The sequence below is a fragment of the Poecilia formosa genome, unplaced genomic scaffold, assembly GCF_000485575.1.
Source record: "Poecilia formosa unplaced genomic scaffold, Poecilia_formosa-5.1.2 Scaffold343, whole genome shotgun sequence".
Classification (NCBI taxonomy): Eukaryota; Metazoa; Chordata; class Actinopteri; order Cyprinodontiformes; family Poeciliidae; genus Poecilia; species Poecilia formosa.
The window spans coordinates 52,714-74,381 of NW_006800282.1; the positions used below are offsets into that span (position 1 = coordinate 52,714).

General features: G+C 40.5%; 2 protein-coding genes across 3 annotated transcripts; one reads left to right on the plus strand and one right to left on the minus strand.

Moving 5' to 3' along the window:
* Positions 1–19: 19 nt before the first annotated feature.
* On the minus strand, positions 20–4,880 carry abraxas1 (abraxas 1, BRCA1 A complex subunit). The gene is made up of 9 exons (XM_007574038.2): positions 4,728–4,880; positions 3,766–3,856; positions 3,545–3,581; positions 3,392–3,458; positions 1,838–2,034; positions 1,645–1,764; positions 1,485–1,569; positions 565–682; positions 20–491 (listed from the first exon to the last, which is right to left on the minus strand). Exons 1-9 carry the CDS (start codon positions 4,806–4,808, stop codon positions 238–240), a joined length of 1,050 nt encoding a protein of 349 aa, XP_007574100.1. The 5' UTR covers positions 4,809–4,880; the 3' UTR covers positions 20–237.
* Positions 4,881–4,915: 35 nt separating this feature from the next.
* gpat3 (glycerol-3-phosphate acyltransferase 3) lies at positions 4,916–16,496 on the plus strand. 2 transcript variants are annotated; one of them, XM_007574045.2, is made up of 13 exons: positions 4,916–5,098; positions 5,940–6,111; positions 6,228–6,294; positions 9,197–9,485; positions 9,792–9,866; positions 10,679–10,768; positions 11,209–11,302; positions 11,370–11,485; positions 12,775–12,830; positions 12,907–12,992; positions 13,070–13,198; positions 15,183–15,262; positions 15,709–16,496. In XM_007574045.2, the coding sequence occupies exons 2-13, from the start codon at positions 5,968–5,970 to the stop codon at positions 15,842–15,844; spliced, it is 1,362 nt and encodes a 453-aa protein (XP_007574107.1). In that variant the 5' UTR covers positions 4,916–5,098; positions 5,940–5,967; the 3' UTR covers positions 15,845–16,496. The 2 variants fall into 2 exon arrangements, with proteins under 2 accessions (XP_007574107.1, XP_016517283.1); XM_016661797.1 differs by lacking the exon at positions 4,916–5,098 and adding an exon at positions 5,147–5,706.
* The last annotated feature ends 5,172 nt before the right edge of the window (positions 16,497–21,668 follow it).

The following is a 21,668-nucleotide window of genomic DNA, read 5'->3' on the forward strand; positions in this document are numbered from 1 at the left end:
GTATTAAATATGGCTGAGACACCATTATAAATATGAATTTATTCCAATAAATTCCGAAAAACAATTGTTATTCTGAACCATTTCCAGATGACGTATTGTAACATTTGAGAACTTAGAAAATACTCAGGATTTTTCTTTAAAAAAAATGTTTTCAAATAAAACATATCTACATATTTGATTTCTGCAGTTAATTTAAGCCTAGCATTTATTTAGGCTTTATTTATTTCCCCTGCTGAGTCAGCAGTTGTTCCTCCTCCGTTTCCTGCCCCTGCCCTGCAGCGCGCCCCTCTGCTTCGTCCCACGGCCGTCCTGCAGCAGGGCAGGCTGCTCCTGCTCCCTGTCTGAGTCTGCTGCCATTGTGTCTCTGCTGGGGACAGGGCAGGCCTGCAGGGACAGCCTCTGAGTGAGCAAGAGAGGGCAGGAGCCCAGCAGCGCTCTGACGGCCTTTAGCAGCAGCTGGTTGTTCCTGGGCTCAATTGGACTGCTGGTTCCTATGGAAACGGACAGCGTGAGGACTTGCCTGGAGCTGAAGCAGGAGCACCTGCTGGTGGATCTGGATCTTACCTGGAACTTTTCCTTCTGAGCTCTGCTGCTTCTCTCTAAGGCTCTTCTTCAGGGCTGAAACCTCCAGCTGCAGCGCTTCTACTGCACGCTCACTCTCCTCCACCTCTCTGCACGCTTTCTGTCCACAAACACACACAGCAAGACAGTCTGAAGACACAGGGCTCCCATACACTCACCATGTCAAAACATAAGACTTTCACAGTCAGATTAGCATAGGAACTCAAACTTTAAATACAACAACAGTAAGGAGGAGAAGGGAAGAAAGAATAAAGTGTAGTTTATCTGGTTCTGCTGGAGGTTTCTTCCTGTTAAAGGAAGTTTTTCCTCTCCACTGTTGCCATATGCATGCTCAGTATGAGGGATTTCTGTAAAATAAACCAGAGTTGCCCATCCCTGATGTAAACGACTGTCTCTACATGTTCATCCAGGAGGAGTGAATCCTGCAAGTCAATGATTTGATGCAACCTGATGGGTTTCATTAGACACTTTGTAAGCTACTTCAATGTACAACTGTTAACTGTTTGATAACTAGTATCAATTGGAATGTATGGGGGATTTAATTGAAATAAATTTTTGTGAAATCCCTTGAGACGACATTTGTTGTGATTTGGTGCTATATAAATAAACTGAATAGAATAAAGGGAAGAAAAAAAGTACAAAATGGATGGGAATAAAGAAAAATGGGACAGATGGAGCGGAGAGCAGAGAGAAGCTAGGAAGTAAGGAATGACAAAAAGAAAAGAAAATGGGGTGGAGAAAGAAATGAATAAAGGAAGTGTGGATGGAATCACACTCTGGAAATACAAATATTTCTCCACACTAATCCAGAATGGGAAAATAAATCAACTTCCAGACTTTTCCAGACCGTGTAGGAACCCTTATAATGAGAACGTTGTGATGCGCCTTCACTCCTCCCTCACCTGCAGCTCCACCTGCAGAGAGTCATTCATCTTGTTCATCTCATCCACCTCCTTCAACAGCCCACTGGGGGAGAAGAACCTGGACCTGGAACAGACGGCGGAGCTTTGTGAGCAGGAGCACAGCTGCCACCCGTCTGGGCCGGCATGAGAGCAAAGCTACCCGTGTTTGTTCATGGTGAGGCTATAGCCTGAAGCGGAGCAGGGAGCGGACACCTTCCAGTAGCCCTGCTGCTCCAGGAGACCCAGGTTGGTCACCAGCACCGGGATGTTCACGAAGCGCCTGTAGAGAGCAGAGGACAGCAGTCCTTGAGTAAACGCACCGAGCCGACCTGTCCCACTGGAGCGAGCGTCACCTGCTGCGGGACGTGAAGGCGGAGTACTCCATGCGGTGGGTGGAGTCTGTGGGGGTCACCCTACTGGACGTCAGCAGCAGGAAGATCATGTGGGGGTTCTTCAGAGCGCTCTTCAGCTTGTCATGGACCAGCTTCTCCCTGAACGTCATGTGCTGCTCCGAGTGCCGGCGCTGCCGGTACCAGCCGATAACACTGTCCTGCACCACAAACACTCTACTTCACTGAGACACACTCACACCTCACCTGTCATCACACTACATCAAAGAGTGCTCATTCTGCACTGGTAAAGATGCACTGATGTGATATTAATATCTATACTGGTCCCGATAACGAAAAAAATTTCAGATCAGGTATTGGTGACAATATGCCTGATCAACAAGGCAGATCTATTCAATCAAATTCTATGCTTAGTGCTCTGAGTGACGTCATCCTTTATTTTTTTACATAATATTTATATATTTCCGAACTACATTATCGGAACTATATAAAACATTCTTATGTTTTATATAGTTTACTTTCAAGTGTTGTGTTAGTGACACAGGGCAAAATCCTAAGTATCAACATCAGAAGTGAAAATCTGATGCGTAATGTGTTCAATCCTGCTGAGTATGAACACATGAAAACATCCATCATTACTAATGTCATTAGGCCCACAGTCAACTCTCACTTTAAAATGACATAATAAGACATTCTTGTCTCTTAAACACTGAGAATTTGGACAAAATGTGAAAGACCAACAAAACTGAAAAACAATGAAAGCAAACGTGGGGTTTGGTAAAGAAAAATTTGAAAGGTGCAGCATGCATGTGTATGTTATTTTAATGCCCTAAAATAAAATAAAATCAGCTTCAGATATTAACTGCAGCTGTGTCCAGTTTTATCTCAGAAGCAGCTATTCTGTTTGCTCAGAGGTTCTTTAGGAAACAGTCAGCATCATAAAGACTAAGAAACCCAGCAGACGGACCTGGGAGGAGGTTAGGATAAAAAACTAGATCCCAAGCTTTGGATTCCTCACAGAACTCCGATTCATCTGAATATGGAGCGACTGTGGACAGACCAAAAAATGGCAGAATGGCCTAGTCAAAGGTCAGACCTTCAACTAAGAATATGTGACAAAATTGATTTTGAGACAGGCGGGAGATCAGCTTTGTGTTGTGGACGTTATGAGCCAATTACACAGAGAAGGGTAGAAATACTTTTGCAAGACTGATAATAAGGTAAGTAATACAAGGTAGAACACAATCTCAAATGAATGCTACACATTAGATGATAAGGCCACACATATTAAACACCCAAATTAACCTCACAGTCATGTTTTTGGACTTTGTGAGGAAATTGGAGTACTCAGAGAGAACCCATGCATCCACAGGGAGAACATTCAAACTCCATGCAGAAAGATTTGAACCCAAAACCTTCTTGCTTCAAGGCAACAGTGCTAGAACTGTCACACATTAAACACATCATGCTACATAAAATGTATATATATATATATATATATAAAAAGAGAAATGTCACCAAACCTTCCACAGTGAGCTGAATCCATCCCTCACCTACCTGCTTGTTATCTGCAAGCATCTCCTGCAGCACATCCAGGTTCACCTCCCCAGAGCTGCTGTACACACACACACACACACACACACACACACACACACACACACACATATAGTAACAGCAACACTGTGCTGATGGCTGATCTGCAGGACTCACATGTTCAGCTTGAGGCAGGCGACATGCTTCTGGATGTCTGTCAGACAAACACATTACACACACTGATGACACACAACTGCTGAGCTCTACACGCAGCTGAACATTTCTTGGAGTTCAGATCACATTTTCAGAATTTTTCTGTATACAGAACATGTAAATATAACACACCAAAACAAATAGCAGTCCTACCTGACTCAATAATGGTGCTAGTGGATACTCACTGTATATTTCCTCAATGTGAATGTGGTCAGACTGGGAGTCACTGATGGTGACCTGTTCATGGAAGCTGCTTTCTCCCAAAACCAAGCCTTCCTGGCAGAGAGGAGAGAGCAGACAGCAGACATCAGGCTGCAGTCCAGCATGCACTGCTCTCTGCTGCAGGAAGTAGCTCCTCAAGGTTTTATGAACAATAAAACTCATGATAGAGAGATGTGCTGCAACAGCAGGAAGACTTATTTCTCCTACTGGTTTATGTGAACTGCTCCTCTTATGTGATCAGATAACTTTTGTCTGCAGAAGTGGAAGAGTTCTTTCTTGCTCTGCCCACTAAATTAGAATATAGGCGTCTTATACTGTTAATGTTCCAGACCCTTTAGCAACATACAGTTAAATGTACTGTATATTTGACCCTGTGTGGATTAAAGAAAATCACTATAAATTATAACGTGTCTCTTTCATTATGCCCTTTTTAAAAATATATAATTACAGTTATGTAATTCCACGATGAAAAACACCTCTCAATTTAAAAGTCTTTAAAAGCCCAAACTACCAGTATCACTGTATCCAGTCCTGCTATCACAACAGGGCTAAGATTTAAGTTAAAAATGACCCTCTGAATCTCACTGTGAAACTAAATGTATGCCGAATATATTTACAGTGCACAGTAGTTTTGCTGATGCACTTAATCAGTTTCTCAGTATGCATTTTCTACTTGTAAATGCATTACTCCTCAACTTCAAGAATACTTGAGCAGAGTCTGGTGTGTTAACTGGGTTTCAGTGTCACCGGGGCAGCTTTGAATGCTCTCGTGCAGAACGTTAAGTTTCAAATAGGGCAGTTTAAATGCAGCTGACTATACATTAACTTTGCTATCTCTTTGCCAACTGCCATAACTAGAAACAGCATCGCATCGTCAGCAGGGTTCGGAAAGCACGACTGTAAAAGTTCTAAAAGACGTACTCACCACGTCTGAGTCGCTGTTAACATGCTGGAACATGAGAGAAGCTAAAACAGTCCCTGAAATACGAACACTAGGCTCCGACATTATGCCTCTCTATATATTAAATCCAAACAGCCGCCTTCTTCTGTTTCTTCTTCTTCTACTTCCATGCACATAACGGTATACCACAATTCTATATCTGGGTACTTGCCGCCAACTACCGTACCGGAGTATGTAAGACAAGGAGTTGTCTTACTCCGGGTTTCTTGATCTTTACGTGCTGCAGATTTCATAACGCCCAAAGGGAAATTATTATCGTTCTTCTCTCCGTGGACCAAACACATCCAGAGGTTCTGCTCAGATCAGCTGGACGCTGAAGGATCATCCACTGTCAGGTCTGTTCTGCTACATCCACACATGTTTTTTTTCTGCCAGTGCTTGCCAGATTCGGTTCGGTTGTTTTAATCATGGAGCGGTTCTGGGTAACGTTTCCCCAGTAAGTCCTCTTCTTTCAACAGGACGGTCACTGCAAGTCATTTATTAAACTTTTTGCGCTGTCAGACTTTCATTTACCTAACTATGTATAACTTATTATTTCTTGTGTTTTATTGACTAGTGTACAGTAAATGCACGTGTACAGTTGACGCTTTTGAGTCCTCAAAAGTTTCTGAATTTAAAGAAACAATAATATTTCATATTTGAGCTGTATCGTACCTTCCTTTGGTCCTGTTTATTAAATTAATAGTAAAATGACTTTAAAATGACGCTTAAAAGTTTAAAATCAAATGGGGTGTAATATATTCTGTCGCAGTAACCAGGAATAACAGCAGTAGTTCTGTGTGTGTTATACGTATGTGTGCGTGTGTGTGTTTAGGTATTTTCATACTCACTTACAGGAACAGTTGGGCATCAAGTTAAGCTTTAAGAAGCAATGGACCAGTTAGAGTCCTCAGGTCCTCATGTGTTATCAGGCAGTAACCTCAGCGTTGGACAGCTGCTTCTGGTCAGCAGACACACTAAGTCTAGCCTCACTAGTTGCATTCTGCAGCATTGTTAGCTCTGGTCCTCTTGTAATTCCCCCACTTATCCTCTCTGCTTCCCATTTAAGATGTGCCAGCTCTTTGTAAATAGAACCATTTCTAGTTTGCACCAATTACTCCTGGAGGAGAGAAAAGATTATTAATGAGTCACAGCAGTTAGCTTGTTTGACTGAGAAGGATGGTTACTGGTTTGTAGATGATGAGGTGACCTGAGAGCCGCGGTGATGGAGAACCTTTGGTATGTGGCTGGGACCATTTTCCAGCTGTGGATGTCCGTGGTGGTGTTCTTCATCATGCTTCCTGCCATGTTTGGCCTTTCTCTGGGGGTAACTGAAGTCTACATCCAGGTTCTGGTCAAAATACTTGAGGTAATGTTTTTATTCTCAGTCCTGTTTGAGTCCTCACTAGAAAGTTGTGTGTGTATGTTTAAGCATGCAGCAGTGTGTTGTTCAAAATCATCTGAAAAAACTTTAATGTATTACAGTGGGCCACATTACGCATCCAGAGGGGCCAGCAGGAGCAGCCCAGCGCCCCAATCCCTCTGCATACAGGTTAGTCCTGATCACCAATAGGAGCTATGCAGGTTTTTGTTTTTATGGAGATATTCAGATTCTCTACCTCAGTCATAAATATATATGTTAGACTGATTTGTGACTCTACATCTGCTTGTCTGATTTTGATGTTCCTGCTGGGATGGACTGGCCTGTCCCCCACCTGTCACCTGCTGACTGTGACAATATGCTCCACATAATAATGGACTTGGATGAAAGAACCAAATAACTAGTGTAGAAATCAGGAGTTACCTCACTTCAGTGACAAAAAACAATAATAAAAAAAAAAGCTTGGGAAAAGGAGAGAACCAGTGAAGAATTAATATCAATAAAACACTAAAAATAACCAAAGACATGAAGATAATTGGAAAAATGCACAAATAATGATAAAACAATACAAAATTATATCAGATTAAAGAAGCAATTTATTACATATTAAAGGTCATGTAATTAAAACTTAATAATTCCATAAATTCTAAGCAGCAGGAATAACCTTTAATTTCTATCAATGAAATAAATTACATTGAAAATGGAACAAAATACCTAAACATACAGGGAGAAAATAAGTAAGTTCTAAAATAACAAATAATTTTGAAAATAGCAATGATAACGCTAAATGAATATTAAAATGAATAATGTAAGATTGAAGTTTATTAAAACAGAATGTTTGAAGTTCTCAGTTACGTTCTTCACTGTGTTCTAACATCACTCAGCTAGAGGAGGAGCTCTGCTCTGGGTTAAAAGGTTTCCCTCTGCAGTGGGACTCTTAAACTTTGGTTGCAACATGTGGAGAAGTTCTGCTGCTGATCCTACATGAGGCGGTCTTTGGCAGATTCTTGTTTGGGCTTTAGTACACAATGTTCTGCTGCAGGAAGGATTTGTTTTTCTAACACATGGAGATCATGTGACACTGTGAGAGAGAATCGGGACTGCCCATTGGTCAGCTGCACCATCTGATGTTGGGGTTGTCGCTCAGTGTGGGAAAACTTCTGGCTCGTCTCATGTTGATGATGCAACAGCAGGTTGGGTAACGGTAGCCAAAGAGCAGACTGGGATCAAATTCAGTTTAAACACACATGTGTTTGTTTAAGCTGAATTTGTGTGCGTGTGTGCGTGTGCATACACACACACACACACACACACACACACACACACACACACACACACACACACACACACACACACCAAGAAACACTGAAACACAGTGAAGCACTCCTTCTGAGTAGTGAAATGTGAAAAATGTTCACATTTGCCTCCTGGCCTGAGGCGATCATTTATTTTTGGAAATAAGTTTGAGAAAACAAACAAGCAGAGAGATGATCATTAATCTTACCTGCAGCCTTGGACACCCATCTGTTTGTGAGAATATCCACTGTACGACATTGCTGAACTTACACAACAGAAAAGTATTTACTCTCTGACTTCTGAAATAAAAGCACATTATTAGTACACAAAGCCTTATGTTATAGCCAATCCTTTGTGGACATGGTGTGTAGGTGTGATGATGTCACCGTAATGCCCAGGCTGGAACTGTTCAGTTCAGCTTCAGGTCTGTCCATCCCATTCATTTAATTAGTTCTCAGAAAAACTGATATGAAAAAGAAAACAGGAAGCTGAGGGAGACTGGGCTGTGCCTGTGGGGGTAAACATGAGGTCAGCAGCCTCATGATCCTTCACATGCTGTCAACATTGCCTGAATCTCATTTCATCTTCATTTTCCCAGCACACAAACAGCTGTGTGAGGAATTACCAACTATTGTTATCATATTGAGCTTTCTGTGTATAACTATGCAGGGAGCTGAAGCTGCAGACATCTATGCTGTGAAGTTCGTTGTATTTGGTGGTTTACTCTGTGATCAAAAGTCAACATAAAAACAACAAATAAGCCTAAGAAATATCCAGTAGTTTTATAAAATGACTTTTTTTTATTGTTATTTAAACTTTATTTAACCAGGAAACACCCACAATGGGACTTCTGGCCAACATGACAGCAGGTCCTGTCTTTGCAAAATAAGCTCACATCACAACAGCTGCCAGTTGGTGTAACAGTTTGGACAGATAAGCATCATCAGTCCAAATGATCTGGGTTTGGTTTGCAGGCACAGAACCTGGACAGCTTCCAGTTACTGAGTAAACTACATGGCACTCTGCATGCCAGTATTATTTGTTGGTTTCCCATAAATACAATTCCTTAGAATAGACTGTGAGTAGACTATGGAAAGTAAGTGATAGGAAATAAAATCACTAAGCCAACCCTTTATGTTATTTACAACTGCATTCTAAGTACTGCCTTATCTGCACAAACTGACCACAAGCGTCGTCATGCATGAACTGGAGGGGAACTGGACCCTGCAGTCAGTGGGCCCTTGAAGTGCCGTTGAGACTCTGCACTAATGTAAATGACCGGATGCCATATCAGGTGCAAAAAACCCCGATTATGGGTCTGAACTGATGCATAGTCAGTATAAAGTCTTGCTGGTAGCTGGTATGAGATGTTCTTAACAGGGTGAATCAACCAGTATCAATCTGTTCATAACTGCCACTGTAACTTCAGAAAAAGCTAGTGCGTTTTTTCTTTTTTTTCATTTGTCTAAAGATTTTAGACATTTTTAAAGAACTTTGCATCTTAAACAAGTGTCACTGGATCTTTACTGCATTTTTCTATTTTTTAACTTTGTGTCTTGCTGAACCTCAGTGGAGGTTTTAGTCCACCTCTGGGCTTTAAACAGTTTTTGAAATGAAAATTTGTTTTAATAATTTTAATCATGTGATGATGAAAAAAATATGTCAAACAATTTGCTTTCCCATAAAAATTTAATAACTTAAAGTCAAAACTCCATGACCTTTTTCTTTCTGTGACATGAAGGTAGAACTACCTCTGGTTCTGCTGGTTGTCTTGCAGGGATCATAGAGCGAGTGGGGGGGTCCATGGAGGAGGAGATGTGGCAGCTCCGGTGCTCTCGGCCTGAGGCGGCAGGGGCCTTCTGTTTGAGTGATGGTGTGTATTTCTGTAAGAAGGGTCTGGAGAGCATTGTGGAGGACCAGGTGACGCAGAGATTTTCCTCAGAGGAGTTGGCTTCCTGGAACCTTCTGACCCGCACCAACCAAAACTTCTACTACATCAGCCTCCGCCTCACCATCATCTGGGGTCTCGGAGTGTTTGTGCGATACTGCGTCCTCTTACCCTTCAGGTCAGTCAGTGTGACACAGATCAGCCTCCCAGAGGCTGGGACAGACATCAGACTAGAAGCTGCTAAGAGTTCAGCTTCCTCTGGCCGACAGTGAACAAACACAAAGACTGAGTCATGACAGGAATATATTCTGGTTTATTATTTGGTATGGAGCTTAATGTCAGATCAAATGATCTGAAACTCCTCTGACAGACCTGCAGGGGTTTCTCTGTTATAAATCAGAAAAAGAACAAGTATTTCAACACAAATTTCAATCTGTGAGGAGTTTAACATGAATCTGTTAGAAGACTATGTGATTTTCTGCAGGATTGCTCTGGCCTCTACCGGTATCTCCTGGCTGGTGATTGGAACATGTGTGGTTGGATTTCTGCCTGAGAGCAGGTAAAATACTAGAAATAAACACATCAGTTCAGTGTCTTGTAAATGATAAAATACTTTAATGTATTTTATTTGGATTTTATGCAACTGACCGACACAAAATACCATAGAAATGTGATTAAAAACTCATTTCTAAAGAGCAAATTCTTTTCAGATAAATTCTTGAAAAATGTGGTGTGCATTTGAATTTAGTCCCACTGACTCAATACTTTGTAGAAACACCTTTTGCTGTCATACAGCTGCAGGTCCTATAGGGGCAAATCTCTATCAGGTTGGTGCATCTAAGGATTTATTTTCTACTGCCTAACCCTAACCGTCACATACTTAACCCTATATCAAACCCTAACCCTACCCACCTTAGTCCTAAGCCTAAACCCTAATCCAAAAACAACATTTCCCCTCATGGGGATCAAGAAAATGTCTCCACAAGGAGCAATGTTCCCACATTGTAGACAGAAATAGGTTCCTACAAGGATATAAACACCTTGTACACACACACACACACACACACACAAACATATACACTCTTTTTACTTACTACGTAAATCACATTTGGTTTCACATTTTATTTACCAGTATCAGAGGAATGTGGGCTGAAAAGAACTGCTGGCAATTCATCTAAGATTTGTATTTGTAAAAATATCTGCTTTGTGTTGGTCTCTCACATAAAATACAATTAGATTTAGAGCTGTAAAATGTACAATAAGTCAGAAGTGTGATGGGTATTTTGACACGGTGCTTTGAATAGCAGTGTTCTATTTTTAAAGCGTATTCTGAAGCCTTCCCAATACTCCTGTGTTTTTTCTACGTATCAGTGCAAAGAACTGGCTGAGTGAGCTGGTCCACCTGACCTGCTACAGGATCTGTGCCAGAGGACTGTCTGCTACCATCCACTACCACAACAAGTCAGTCACACTCCAACTTCCAACACGTTGCTGTATTTTTCATTTAAAGTTGTTTGTTTGCAAAATGTAGAGTTTAAAGAACAAAGTCTAAACTTAGACATTAAATAACAAATGATTTTCAAACCACGTAGTTTCTTCTCTTATTTTGTGAAATGAAATGATTGATAATAATAAAAATGTATTATGCTCTTATTAAAATTAAATGAAACTAGATGCTAAATAATAGTATTCAGGCATATAGGCTCATATTCTTTTCCCATGCCTTATTGTTGATGTGATGAAAATGTTTTTTTCAGACCAGGAACTAAAATAATCTGGCTCCTTAGAAGAATTTGCACAAACTATGCACAGTTTGAATTTGGAAATTCCAAAGTTAAGAATTGCTGTTGCTCTAGTCAGTGTTGTGAGCTCCACATTGGCCTGTGTGCTGGTTTCTGCAGAGAAAACAGGCCTCAGAAGGGAGGAATATGTGTTGCGAACCACACCACCCCCATCGACGTGGTGATCCTGGCCAATGATGGCTGCTACGCCATGGTGAGTCTTACTTCTGGGGAAAATCAGTGAGTCTGTGACTCCTTCTGTAATGCCACCTTGTCCACAGGTCGGACAGACTCATGGAGGTCTGCTGGGTATCCTTCAGAAGTCCATGGTCAGGTCCTGCCCCCACGTCTGGTTTGAGAGATCGGAGATGAAGGACCGAAACACAGTGACCAGAAGGTGACGACAAGGTTCACATGACAATAAGAAGCTTTATGACAACTAGTTAGAAAGAACTCCTAAAAAAAAAAAACGCATCTAGAGCCAGAACAACTAATGGACTTTATGTCCTACAGATCAATGTGACATAAAAACTAAGGCAGACATCGATGTCTCAATCTGAGTCCAGCTGTTGCATTAGCATTAGCCCCTCCCACTCAGAGTTAGGAATAGGACATGTATGAATTTCTGTCAGATGAGATTATGTGTTAAACATTCAGTGTTATCAGGACTGTTGCCTTGATTCTTTCATACACGTTTGAGAAATCCTTTAATCTCTCTTGAGCAAAACACTTAACCCGCCTTACCTGCTGGTGTTGGTCAGAGGGTCTGGTGCTGACTCTGTCAGACTACTGCAGGGCAGTGGTGGCCACATGCAGCAGCAGCTCACCCCCATCAGCATGTGAATGACTGAATGTAACATGAAGCGTTTTTTGTCAAAGGACAGTCTTAACAAAGTGCTATACAAGTACAGTCCATTTGCCAGTTTTCCTGTCCACTGTTGCTCCATGCATGCTCGTGCTGTAAAGTCAGCAACATAATTCAAGCGCCCCCTGTTGGTCCAGGAGGAATGAATTCTGCAATTCAATCTGCTGGGTTTCCTTAGAAACGTTTGAATCCACTTTGAATAATTAATTGAGCTTACTGTTTGATAACTAGGATCAATTGGAATGCATGTGTGACTGGATTGAAATGACGTTTTTTGTAAAGTGTCGAGGTGATAGTTGTGAATTTGTCCTATAAACAAACTGAATTGAAATGAACTGATGACCAAAGTGCTAAACAGAAAAACATGAAATTGAAGGAAGGCAAAATAAAAACTTGCAAGTACATGAAACAAAGCTAGAAAAAAGATAAAGGCAGCTAAGCAATAGTGTACAAAAACCTCAAAGTCACACTGAAGACAACACAGACTGCAGGAGCTGCATGCGATCCAGCGGTCAGCCCAGACTCCCAGTTCAGCTCAGACTATCACACTGGATGACTCATTCTCAGTCATGCCTTCAGCATAAGGGTTCAGCTCACACATGATTGGTCACCCTCATGCTTTGTGACCACACTACAGGAAGAATACACTATGTGGTCACTGTTAAAGATGATTCAGGATTTATTTAACCCACCAAAGAACCAGAGGTCGATGCGCTCTGTGAGAACTCACAATGAGGAGATCTGCTTTGTTATTGAAATCATGTTAAGATTGTTTGATTGTTGTGAGGATGACTCGGGGCTTTACATCCATGTCTCTGCAGACTGAGGCATCACGTCGCTGCAAAGACCAAACTTCCCATCCTCATATTTCCTGAAGGTCTGAGTCTTATGTCACTTTGCACATAAAGATGATCGTCATGGTTTAGTGACGTCTGTCTCTTTGTTTCCAACAGGAACATGTGTCAACAACACCTCAGTCATGATGTTCAAAAAGGGAAGCTTTGAAATCGGAGGAACCATTTATCCAGTAGCTATTAAGGTAGAAACAACCAGTTGGACTCTCCTGGTTCTCCGGTTCAGGTTGAAGTGAATTGGTTTGCTTTGTATCTGTTCCAGTACGACCGTCGCTTCGGGGATGCTTTCTGGAACAGCAGCAAATACAACATGGTTAGCTACCTGCTGCGCATGATGACCAGCTGGGCCATAGTGGTCAATGTGTGGTACCTCCCTCCCATGACCATACAGGTACTCAATGCTCCTTCCAATACATCATACTGGCTGTGAGCACAATCACAAACTGTAACCCAGCCACCTTACTGCTGATAGTTTTTATGTTTTTGAAGAAACAAAAAGAACAGAACAAGATTTAAAAAACTTGCGATGCTGATATCAGGTATATGTCTGGTTTCTTCTTTCCTCTCCTAGTCTGCGCTTCCATCATTCTGTGACCTTTAGCTTTTTGGACAACATTATGTCTAGTGTGAACATCTGCTGCTGTGAGACTGTCCAGCTGGTTAAATATGAAAAATGCAAGTTTATAACAGGAATATATTAGCCAGCAATTGTTGCTCTCCAAACAGTCCTTAGTAATATGACTATTGGGTTTTCCTTTTAAGATGGAACATGTATGCTAACTGACACCTTTGTGCACTATTTAAAATCATTGCAGACATTAACAATTATTCATCTAATAGTGTATCTTTTAAATAAAGACATAATGAATGAAAAAGTTGCAGATGAATGTAATGTCAGGGCTGGTAAACACTCTTCTAATTCTTTCCTGGATATGTTAGTGTACGTTTCATTTTGACCTGTAGGTGGCAGTCTTGTCCTTCTGTGAAGATTCACAGCCACAGATATTTCTTATAAACTTCAGTGTTTCACTGTTAGACCTGTTCTCATGGGTTTGCGATGGAAATAATTTCTAAACATTTCAGAATGTTAGAGAATTTATTGGCACAATTTTATTCATTTTGCCTCGAAATAACAACAATGGACTTGGTGCTAGCAGGTTAATTTGTGACAAGTCTGAAGCGGAGTGCAAAGTAGATTTTTGCAATGATGTTCATTTTCAAAAACGTTTATAGACCTCAGAATGAGGTGAATTTCAGATGATAACCTACATGGTAACGTAGAGTGTATTAAGAATTCTGAACTTTTGTGAAGAACCAGATTTCTATTTGAATACAGGCTAAATTAATCACCGAGCCTTAAAGGGGCAGCATCATGTAAAATTTACTTTTTTGTTATAATGTTAATATCTCATCAGGAGTATTGTCTTGATTTTTTCATACATGTTTGAGAAATCCTTTAATCTCCAATGGCAACCATTCAGCTGTGCAAAACTCTGACCTAGCTCCTTAGGGAGTCAGCTCTTCCTCTAAGTTGTAGTTTCCAAGCCTCCATGCTTCCACATCACAAAGCAGCCAAGTGGGCTAGTGGACTCCTTCAAACTAGCCAGCAGCAATTAGTAAACACCTGCTGGAACTGAGCATCTGCTGAGCTCATTGTAGGAGCTACTGAGAAGTACAGTAGCTCCTAGCATTGTACTTCTCAGAGCAACGCTGGTAGAAACATTAACAGGTTAATAAAGGAGCAGAGCAGGAGTTTTTAAAGAGACAAAGGCCCAATTTCATGGTGTTAATTTACAAAGTCACATTTCTTTTAAGTCATATTTGATATATGTAACATTTTTATAACAATTAAAGTTAACTGTCAAATCATCTTCACACATTTAATGGTGCTATAAAATAGCACTATGTGCCTGGAAAATACATCATACTGTCTCTTTAAACTATACACAACACTCATTACAAATGCAGGCAGTGCAGAGATCTCTAAACCAATCACAATTATTTCTCTGCATGTTTGCTTCTCAGAGTAAGATGCAGAAACCAAAAACGAATTGTATTACTTTGTTGTTACTCATACAACAAAGTATGATTATCTGGTCCACTTTTGAAAGAGTTTTAAAATTGGATGGAACTTTTTCACCATCAGTCACAAAATAGGTTTTGCAATATCTTAATAAGAAATCCAAGCATACAGCTATGTGTGATTATAATTTTACTGATTTCAATGAATTTACTTGATTTAAGGGTAAACCACATCTCCTGTGCAAAAAAATCATCCAACGTGAAAGTCTCCATCCAGACCTGCCCAGTTCTTTCTACTGTGGGTCTGAGCTGCAGTGTTTGGTTCTGACTGACTGTTTATGTGTTGTGAGCAGGATGGAGAGGATGCAGCTCAGTTTGCCAACAGAGTCAAGTCTGTCATTGCTCATCAGGGAGGACTGCTGGACCTGGCATGGTGAGGACAAGCCTCCGCTCAACACACTCATTAGATCCGATCTATTCTCTGGCCTTAACTCATCCCACTCTGCAACTGTGGGATGAGTTGCATTAGTTGCATTAGTGAAAACTGTCTAAGTGATTAAATGTTCTGAAAAGGTTTGAATGACAAGAAATAAAGGGAAAGAGAATAGCAGACAGGAAATAAAGCAGCTTATAGAACCTGGTGTGAACAGATGGACTCACAAAGGAAGACAGACTATTATCATCCAGCTCATGAGACGTATGTGGCTAGAGCTCAGGAAGGTCAGAAGGTCACAGAGGCTAACAAAGAGATGCACATGTGGGAAGTTCCCTTTCAGTGTAAATGTGATGTATTTGTGAACTGCAAACCTTCACAGTGGGGTGGCAGCCATTTTAAGCTGAATGATTCTAAACATCGGGCTGTGAATGTGCTTCTTGTAGGGATGGAGGACTGAAGAGATGCAAAGTGAAGGATTCCTTGAAGGAGGAGCAGCAGAAGATGTACAGCAACATCATAGTGGGACAAAACCACATCAGAAACACAAAAACATGCAGTGAGACCAGAGAGGATCAGTAATGCTGGATCAATGAAGAACATGTGATCAGCTGTTAGCTTGGAAACTGATGAAGTATCAGAAGCTCCAGCTGACTGTTCCATTGGACAGGAATGTGTTAATATTCCACCAGGCTTTTGTTTTCACTAAATGTTTTGTATGTACTTTGTGTGCGTGTGTGTGTGTGTGTGGGGTGCGGGGTGTGTGTGTGTGCATGTGTGTGTATATGCGTGTGTGTGCAGTAATGTCCATCCACCAGCAGGGAGCAGTGTGTGATAACATAGTCTTTCTGTCTTGCTCCTCCCTGGATTGGAGGACATGTCCTGTTTCTCTTACAGGCAGTGTCACCACGGCGACGGTGTTCTTTCTGTGAGAATGTGGGATGTTATTTTTATAGAGCTGTAGTTATAGAACAGAAAATAAAAAAAAAATATTTCTTATAACAAAAAGAAACTTAAAGATCCATCATTCACTGAAAGATTCTACATTCATTGGTTGATTCTTTTTACATTACATTTTCATTCGAACGTCACATATTTGACGGTACTTCAGCACTGATTCCTAACTGCAGGAATGTCCAACGGATTGTGGATTTTTTTTTAAATGACTTCTTTCCTTTTTCATGATTTTCTGTGCAAATTAAAGAGAATAGTTTTGATTTTCACACTTTTTAAATATGGCAAATACTTTGGAATTTTAAGCCTGCACTGCAGAAAGGATAAAACTGTGGGGATTGAAATGGAAAAATAAAGGTGAAAGAGATGAGTTATTGACATTTCTTTTTTCAGATAGTTACATGTTTGGTTCACAAATCTTGGAATATGTGGAATGTTTAATATTGGAACCTTTTTTAATGTTCTGATTACCAGAATGTTACCAGAACCATGTTAATGATAATCATAATTAAGTAAAGTTATTTATAAAACAAAGATAAAAATCACTAAGTACCTTACAGTAAATGCATACACAGTACCAGTAGCAGTTTGAACATTTAAATTACATAAAGATTAAATCCATTAAATCTAAAACAAACAGGAGGCTTCATGTGCTTCTTAAAGAAATCCAAACTGTGTAAAATGTAAAACACTGATGAGATTTTTCTTACGTAGCTCAATAAGTGAACAGCAGGATTTTAAAAATAGTAATTAAACAGGAATTCTGTGTTTTTCCTCAAGAGTTCAGAGTTTCCACTTGAACACGATCATCACAAAACCTTTTTACTAAGACACATTAAACGGCTCAATTAGAAACTTACCACTAACATGAGAATTATACTTATTGTATATAAGCCTCCTTGATTTTGAAATATTTCCTAAATTAAAAATCAATCTCATATCAGCGGTTTAAAATGGCAGCTTCTGATTAGTCAAACCAGATAGCTTTAGTATGATATTTAACTATAAATTAAATCGGTATGATTTTCAATGATTTTTCATTGTCTGTGAAGGAGTTCGGTTGATTGGAGAAATGTGAGGATTTCTAATCCAGAACACACTGAAGGGACAGTGAGATCTGTTCATTCTGACTGAGGTTCTACTCGTCTAAAACACAAGAATCCTAAACTCACGCTGTCAACAACGGATCCTCTACTGGAGATATTTCCTTTCAGGGGTGTTGCAACTAAGCATTTTTACAGCATAAAAAAAATCAATTTACTGTGTATTCCCAGAACATTAAATTAAAAGCTTGGTACATAAAATGTTTTTTCTCCATTAACATTAGAGCTCCTTACAATGTAATTGTCCAGTGACTGAATATAACATATATCAATCACACTTTATACAATGAGTGTTAAATCACCTTGAAATTAAATTCAGTTTAATTATGACAGCCAGTTAGTTCATCTTTAATAATTGTAATAATTTAAATAACACAGTAGTGATAAAACAATATGCAGCATGGAGATAATTATTTAAAATATTGTGATTTAAAAAGAAAACAGTAATAGAGCTGTAAACTACTTACAATGGTGACAATAATAAATCATAATACTCTTCAAACCGTACATGTACTGTAAAAAATAATAATAATAAATCACAGAATTTAAACCTTAAATACTGAAACGACAGCAGAAAAACCTGCCTCCTGCAGACCTGACTGAACAGCTGTTATAAATCCATAAATTTCATGAAATACGCTGTCAAGGTCAATGATAATACATTCGGTATCATGTTTTAAATTCTGTTTTATTTTTTATTGTTTACTATCTAAGAAGCAGGTCAGAGAATGGGATATTTTTTAAAAACTCAGAGAAGAGGTCAGAGGACAGATCTGACTATGTATCAAACTGCCTTGAATTTTATACTATTACTAAAAAATATAAATCAGGTGGCACTGGATTTGAAATGCTTCAAACCTGCTTCTGGTGAGAAAGAACAATACAGTAAAAAAAAATCGACATATTTTATACACATCAATTATTTTTTCAAGATGCATGACTTCATAGTAATTGGAATGATAAATTAGAATTATTATCAGATCTGTTGATAAACTGAATACAGTAGAGCTTTAAATTAAATAGGCAACAGAACCTGATCCATTTAAAAGCCGTGTTTGTGCATTAAAGTGTCGTTGGATGGATCCAGCTGTGATGTGCGATGTCTGCCGAGTCGGTCCCCCTGAACAGGACTAAAACCTGTTGGTGTCCTTGTGAGAAGGAGATGCTAGATGAGACAGAAGAGAGCGGCAGATCAGCGCCGGTGGCAACATGTTTACTGTGACGGCGCTTTAATAAAGAAAGCAGAGAGTGTGAAATAGCATGGAGTTATTCTTCCACACACAAGCAGGCTTACATTTCACAGCCTCTCCTCCTCCTCTTCATCCGCCCGCCTGTAATAACAATCCCACAACTCAAATTGCTTGAACAGAAATGTTTGTTCTCTCCTAACAAGATTGTGAATTATTAATAGGATCTAAAGCCGGTTCTATAACCCGATTGTTGAGGTGGGACTCTTGGCGAGCGATGCTGCACCACACCATTTACTGTGATGTATGTGTCTGCACATCTTTATGTCCAATTTAATGTGATTCAGATAGATTTCAGAGGGACATCATAAAAGGCATTGGAGTGACCCCGACTGTGGACTCCATACAACCACCCCGTCTGTCCCAATATGTTAATTCGATTTGTTTCAATTTTACTCTTACCCGCGGCTGATCCATACAAATGCAATGCAGGTACACTAAGTAAATATGAATACATTTCCAAATTGAATCCAAGTGAGTGTAGTCTGCAGAGGACATCATTTTAAATGGTGCTGTGCTGGGAAGTGAGCGGTCACAGGGTAAATGACTGAGGCTCCCTCTAAGACTTGCCATTAGTTGGAGTGTAATGCCTTTAAATACATTGTTCTGCCATCTATTCTGTGCCTCTGTGGTAATGTATGTGATGCTGAGGAGGTACAATGCAGCTGCAGGGAGGGATCAATACAAGTCCTGGGATGTGCCCACTGTGCTGCTGCTTCTGTTTAACTCTGAGGTTAAACACAAACCTGCATTTAATGCTAATTTCATGCTAAGGCATTTCATCCACTTCATCCACACCCATCATACCCGTTTCTACTGACAACAAACTCTGGCTTTGGACTGCAGCTGTTGGTTGCAGTCTCCAGTTTGTGCCACTAGATGCCATCCCATCATTTCACTCAACATTTAAAGGGGAGTAATATATAAAATCCATTTTTTTAGCTTTACATCAGGTTATAATGTTATTCCCTCATCAAAAACAAACTTTGATTCTTTCATGCATGTTTGAGAAATCCTCTAATCTCCATGGCAACCATTCCGGGTACATAAACACTTTCTCTTTCCACAAAGCTCCTCCCTGGAGCTGAAGTCTCCAAACCAAACGTCTGCCTCACACAGCACCTCTCTGTTACGCCGCCCCAGCTCGACTCCTCCAGACTAGCAGCAGCAGCAATTAGCAAATATCTGGTGGAACTGCATGTCTGCTAATCTGATCATACAAACTAGTTCTCAGTCCAACGCTCCTAAGAATGGTTGTTAATGGCATCATGGAGAACCATTACTGTGATGACATGTTGAAAGTGGAGTTTCTTAAAGAGACAGAGGCCCAATTCCAAAACATTAAATTCCAAAGTCATGTTTTATGTACACTGCATTTTTATAACCACTGAAGATAACTTGGTTACTTGCTTGTGCTATAAAATGACATTAAGTGCCTTGAAAATATGTAATGATGCCCTTTTAAAGTGTTTGTCCACAACATCTTGTGGTTTAAAATGTGCAAAAATGAAAATAACAAGTGAACACATTCTGCAGGATGATGGAATGGACTAAAATTCAGGCGGATGAAAACACCTGGTGCTATGCACCAGTTTTCAGACTTCTGCTACAGAGATATGCCAGTGGCACAAACTGACCTCAGACCAGACGCAGCCTCTGACCAGAAGGGCCAAACGTGAGACCGGCAGTGTCCCCCCTCCCGCCTCTCTTTGCATTCTCTAACCAAAAAGGCTTTAATTGGTCAGAATTGATCTCTTTTGCTCTGATTGAGCTTCAATTGAGTCGAAAGTTCTTCAAGTGGAATACTGATTGATTTGTGGTTAAATTCCAGTTTTCTTGTCTTGAAAAAAAATGATGCAATGATTGGATGGCAGAGGTGAGTCTCTGACCTCCTCCTCCAATCACGTTCAGTCCTCCTCCTGTTTGTTATCCCAGGAATCATCTACAAACTGTTGGCTGGCTTTTAGTGAATGAGATAGTGAAGGCACATGAAAAATGTCCTCCGGCAAGGTACATGAAGGTGTGAAATTGCAGACTCCTCTTTGCCCTCAGCCCCGTGCCTCAGAAGCTATTTCTTCTTTTATTGACAGCACGGCTGAATTTAAGCTTGATGGCTGCCACAGATCCCCCCCTCCCCCCCAACGCTCCCTCCTGGAGTCTTGATTGCTTTTGTTTCCAGGTCACCTCCTATCTATTGCTGCAACTTTTCCAATTTCTCAGGACTTGTTGTATGAAGACAGAAGGCGCCAGCGTCACCGGCTCTCTGGGAAATATACATAAACCTCAGCAAAGAAATGACACGGAGGAAACACAGAGAAACCTTGTCAGTTTCATGCTCGCTGGGCAACACGCATGCTGTCGCGGCTGCTGCAGACACGACTTCATCAAAGCAACAATCAAATAAAAGTCCTGCTTCATTAATATGGAATTATCTCAGCATTAAGATTAATTGCATTAAACTGATGAGAGTGTGTTCAGTGTGGAGGGAAGCTGCAGAAATGATGGATGATGAGAGGCATGATGAATGGAGAAAGCAGCGGAACTAAATTGAAAGTGTACTCATCCGTTCTCCCCTCACAACTAATGATAAATTGAGCGTGTCACATCGAACAATACATGTTGAGCTTTAAACATGGCCTCCTCCGCCTTCTCCTCACCCCTCTGTCCATGCTGGCCAGCGTGGCCGATACCTACCTGCACTGGTCTCCATGTGAACTTTCTGGGGTGGTTATGTTGTGCTCCATGTGTGTCCTTTGGGAAAAAAACCCTGATGCTTTAAATATGGTCACAAAAACATTGTGGGCCAAAATACTTTTCCCAATAGCTGCCTGAGCGCCAATACCAACTTCATCTTACTGTTCACAACAAAAGTTCGTTAAAGGGACAGTATTATATATTCTACAGGCACATAAATATTCTAAAGACAATGAGCTTAGGGAGCTGAAACGCAGGCAGGATGCTGCCTGACATGCTGTTGGTGGCCTGCAAGGCCAGTCCAGGACCACCAATCAGTTCCCTTGAATGAGTGTGGACGTTAGCTTCTGCTTCCCAAGGCTTCCAAGGCTGTTTCTACGGTTTATCAATCAATCAGTCAATCAATCA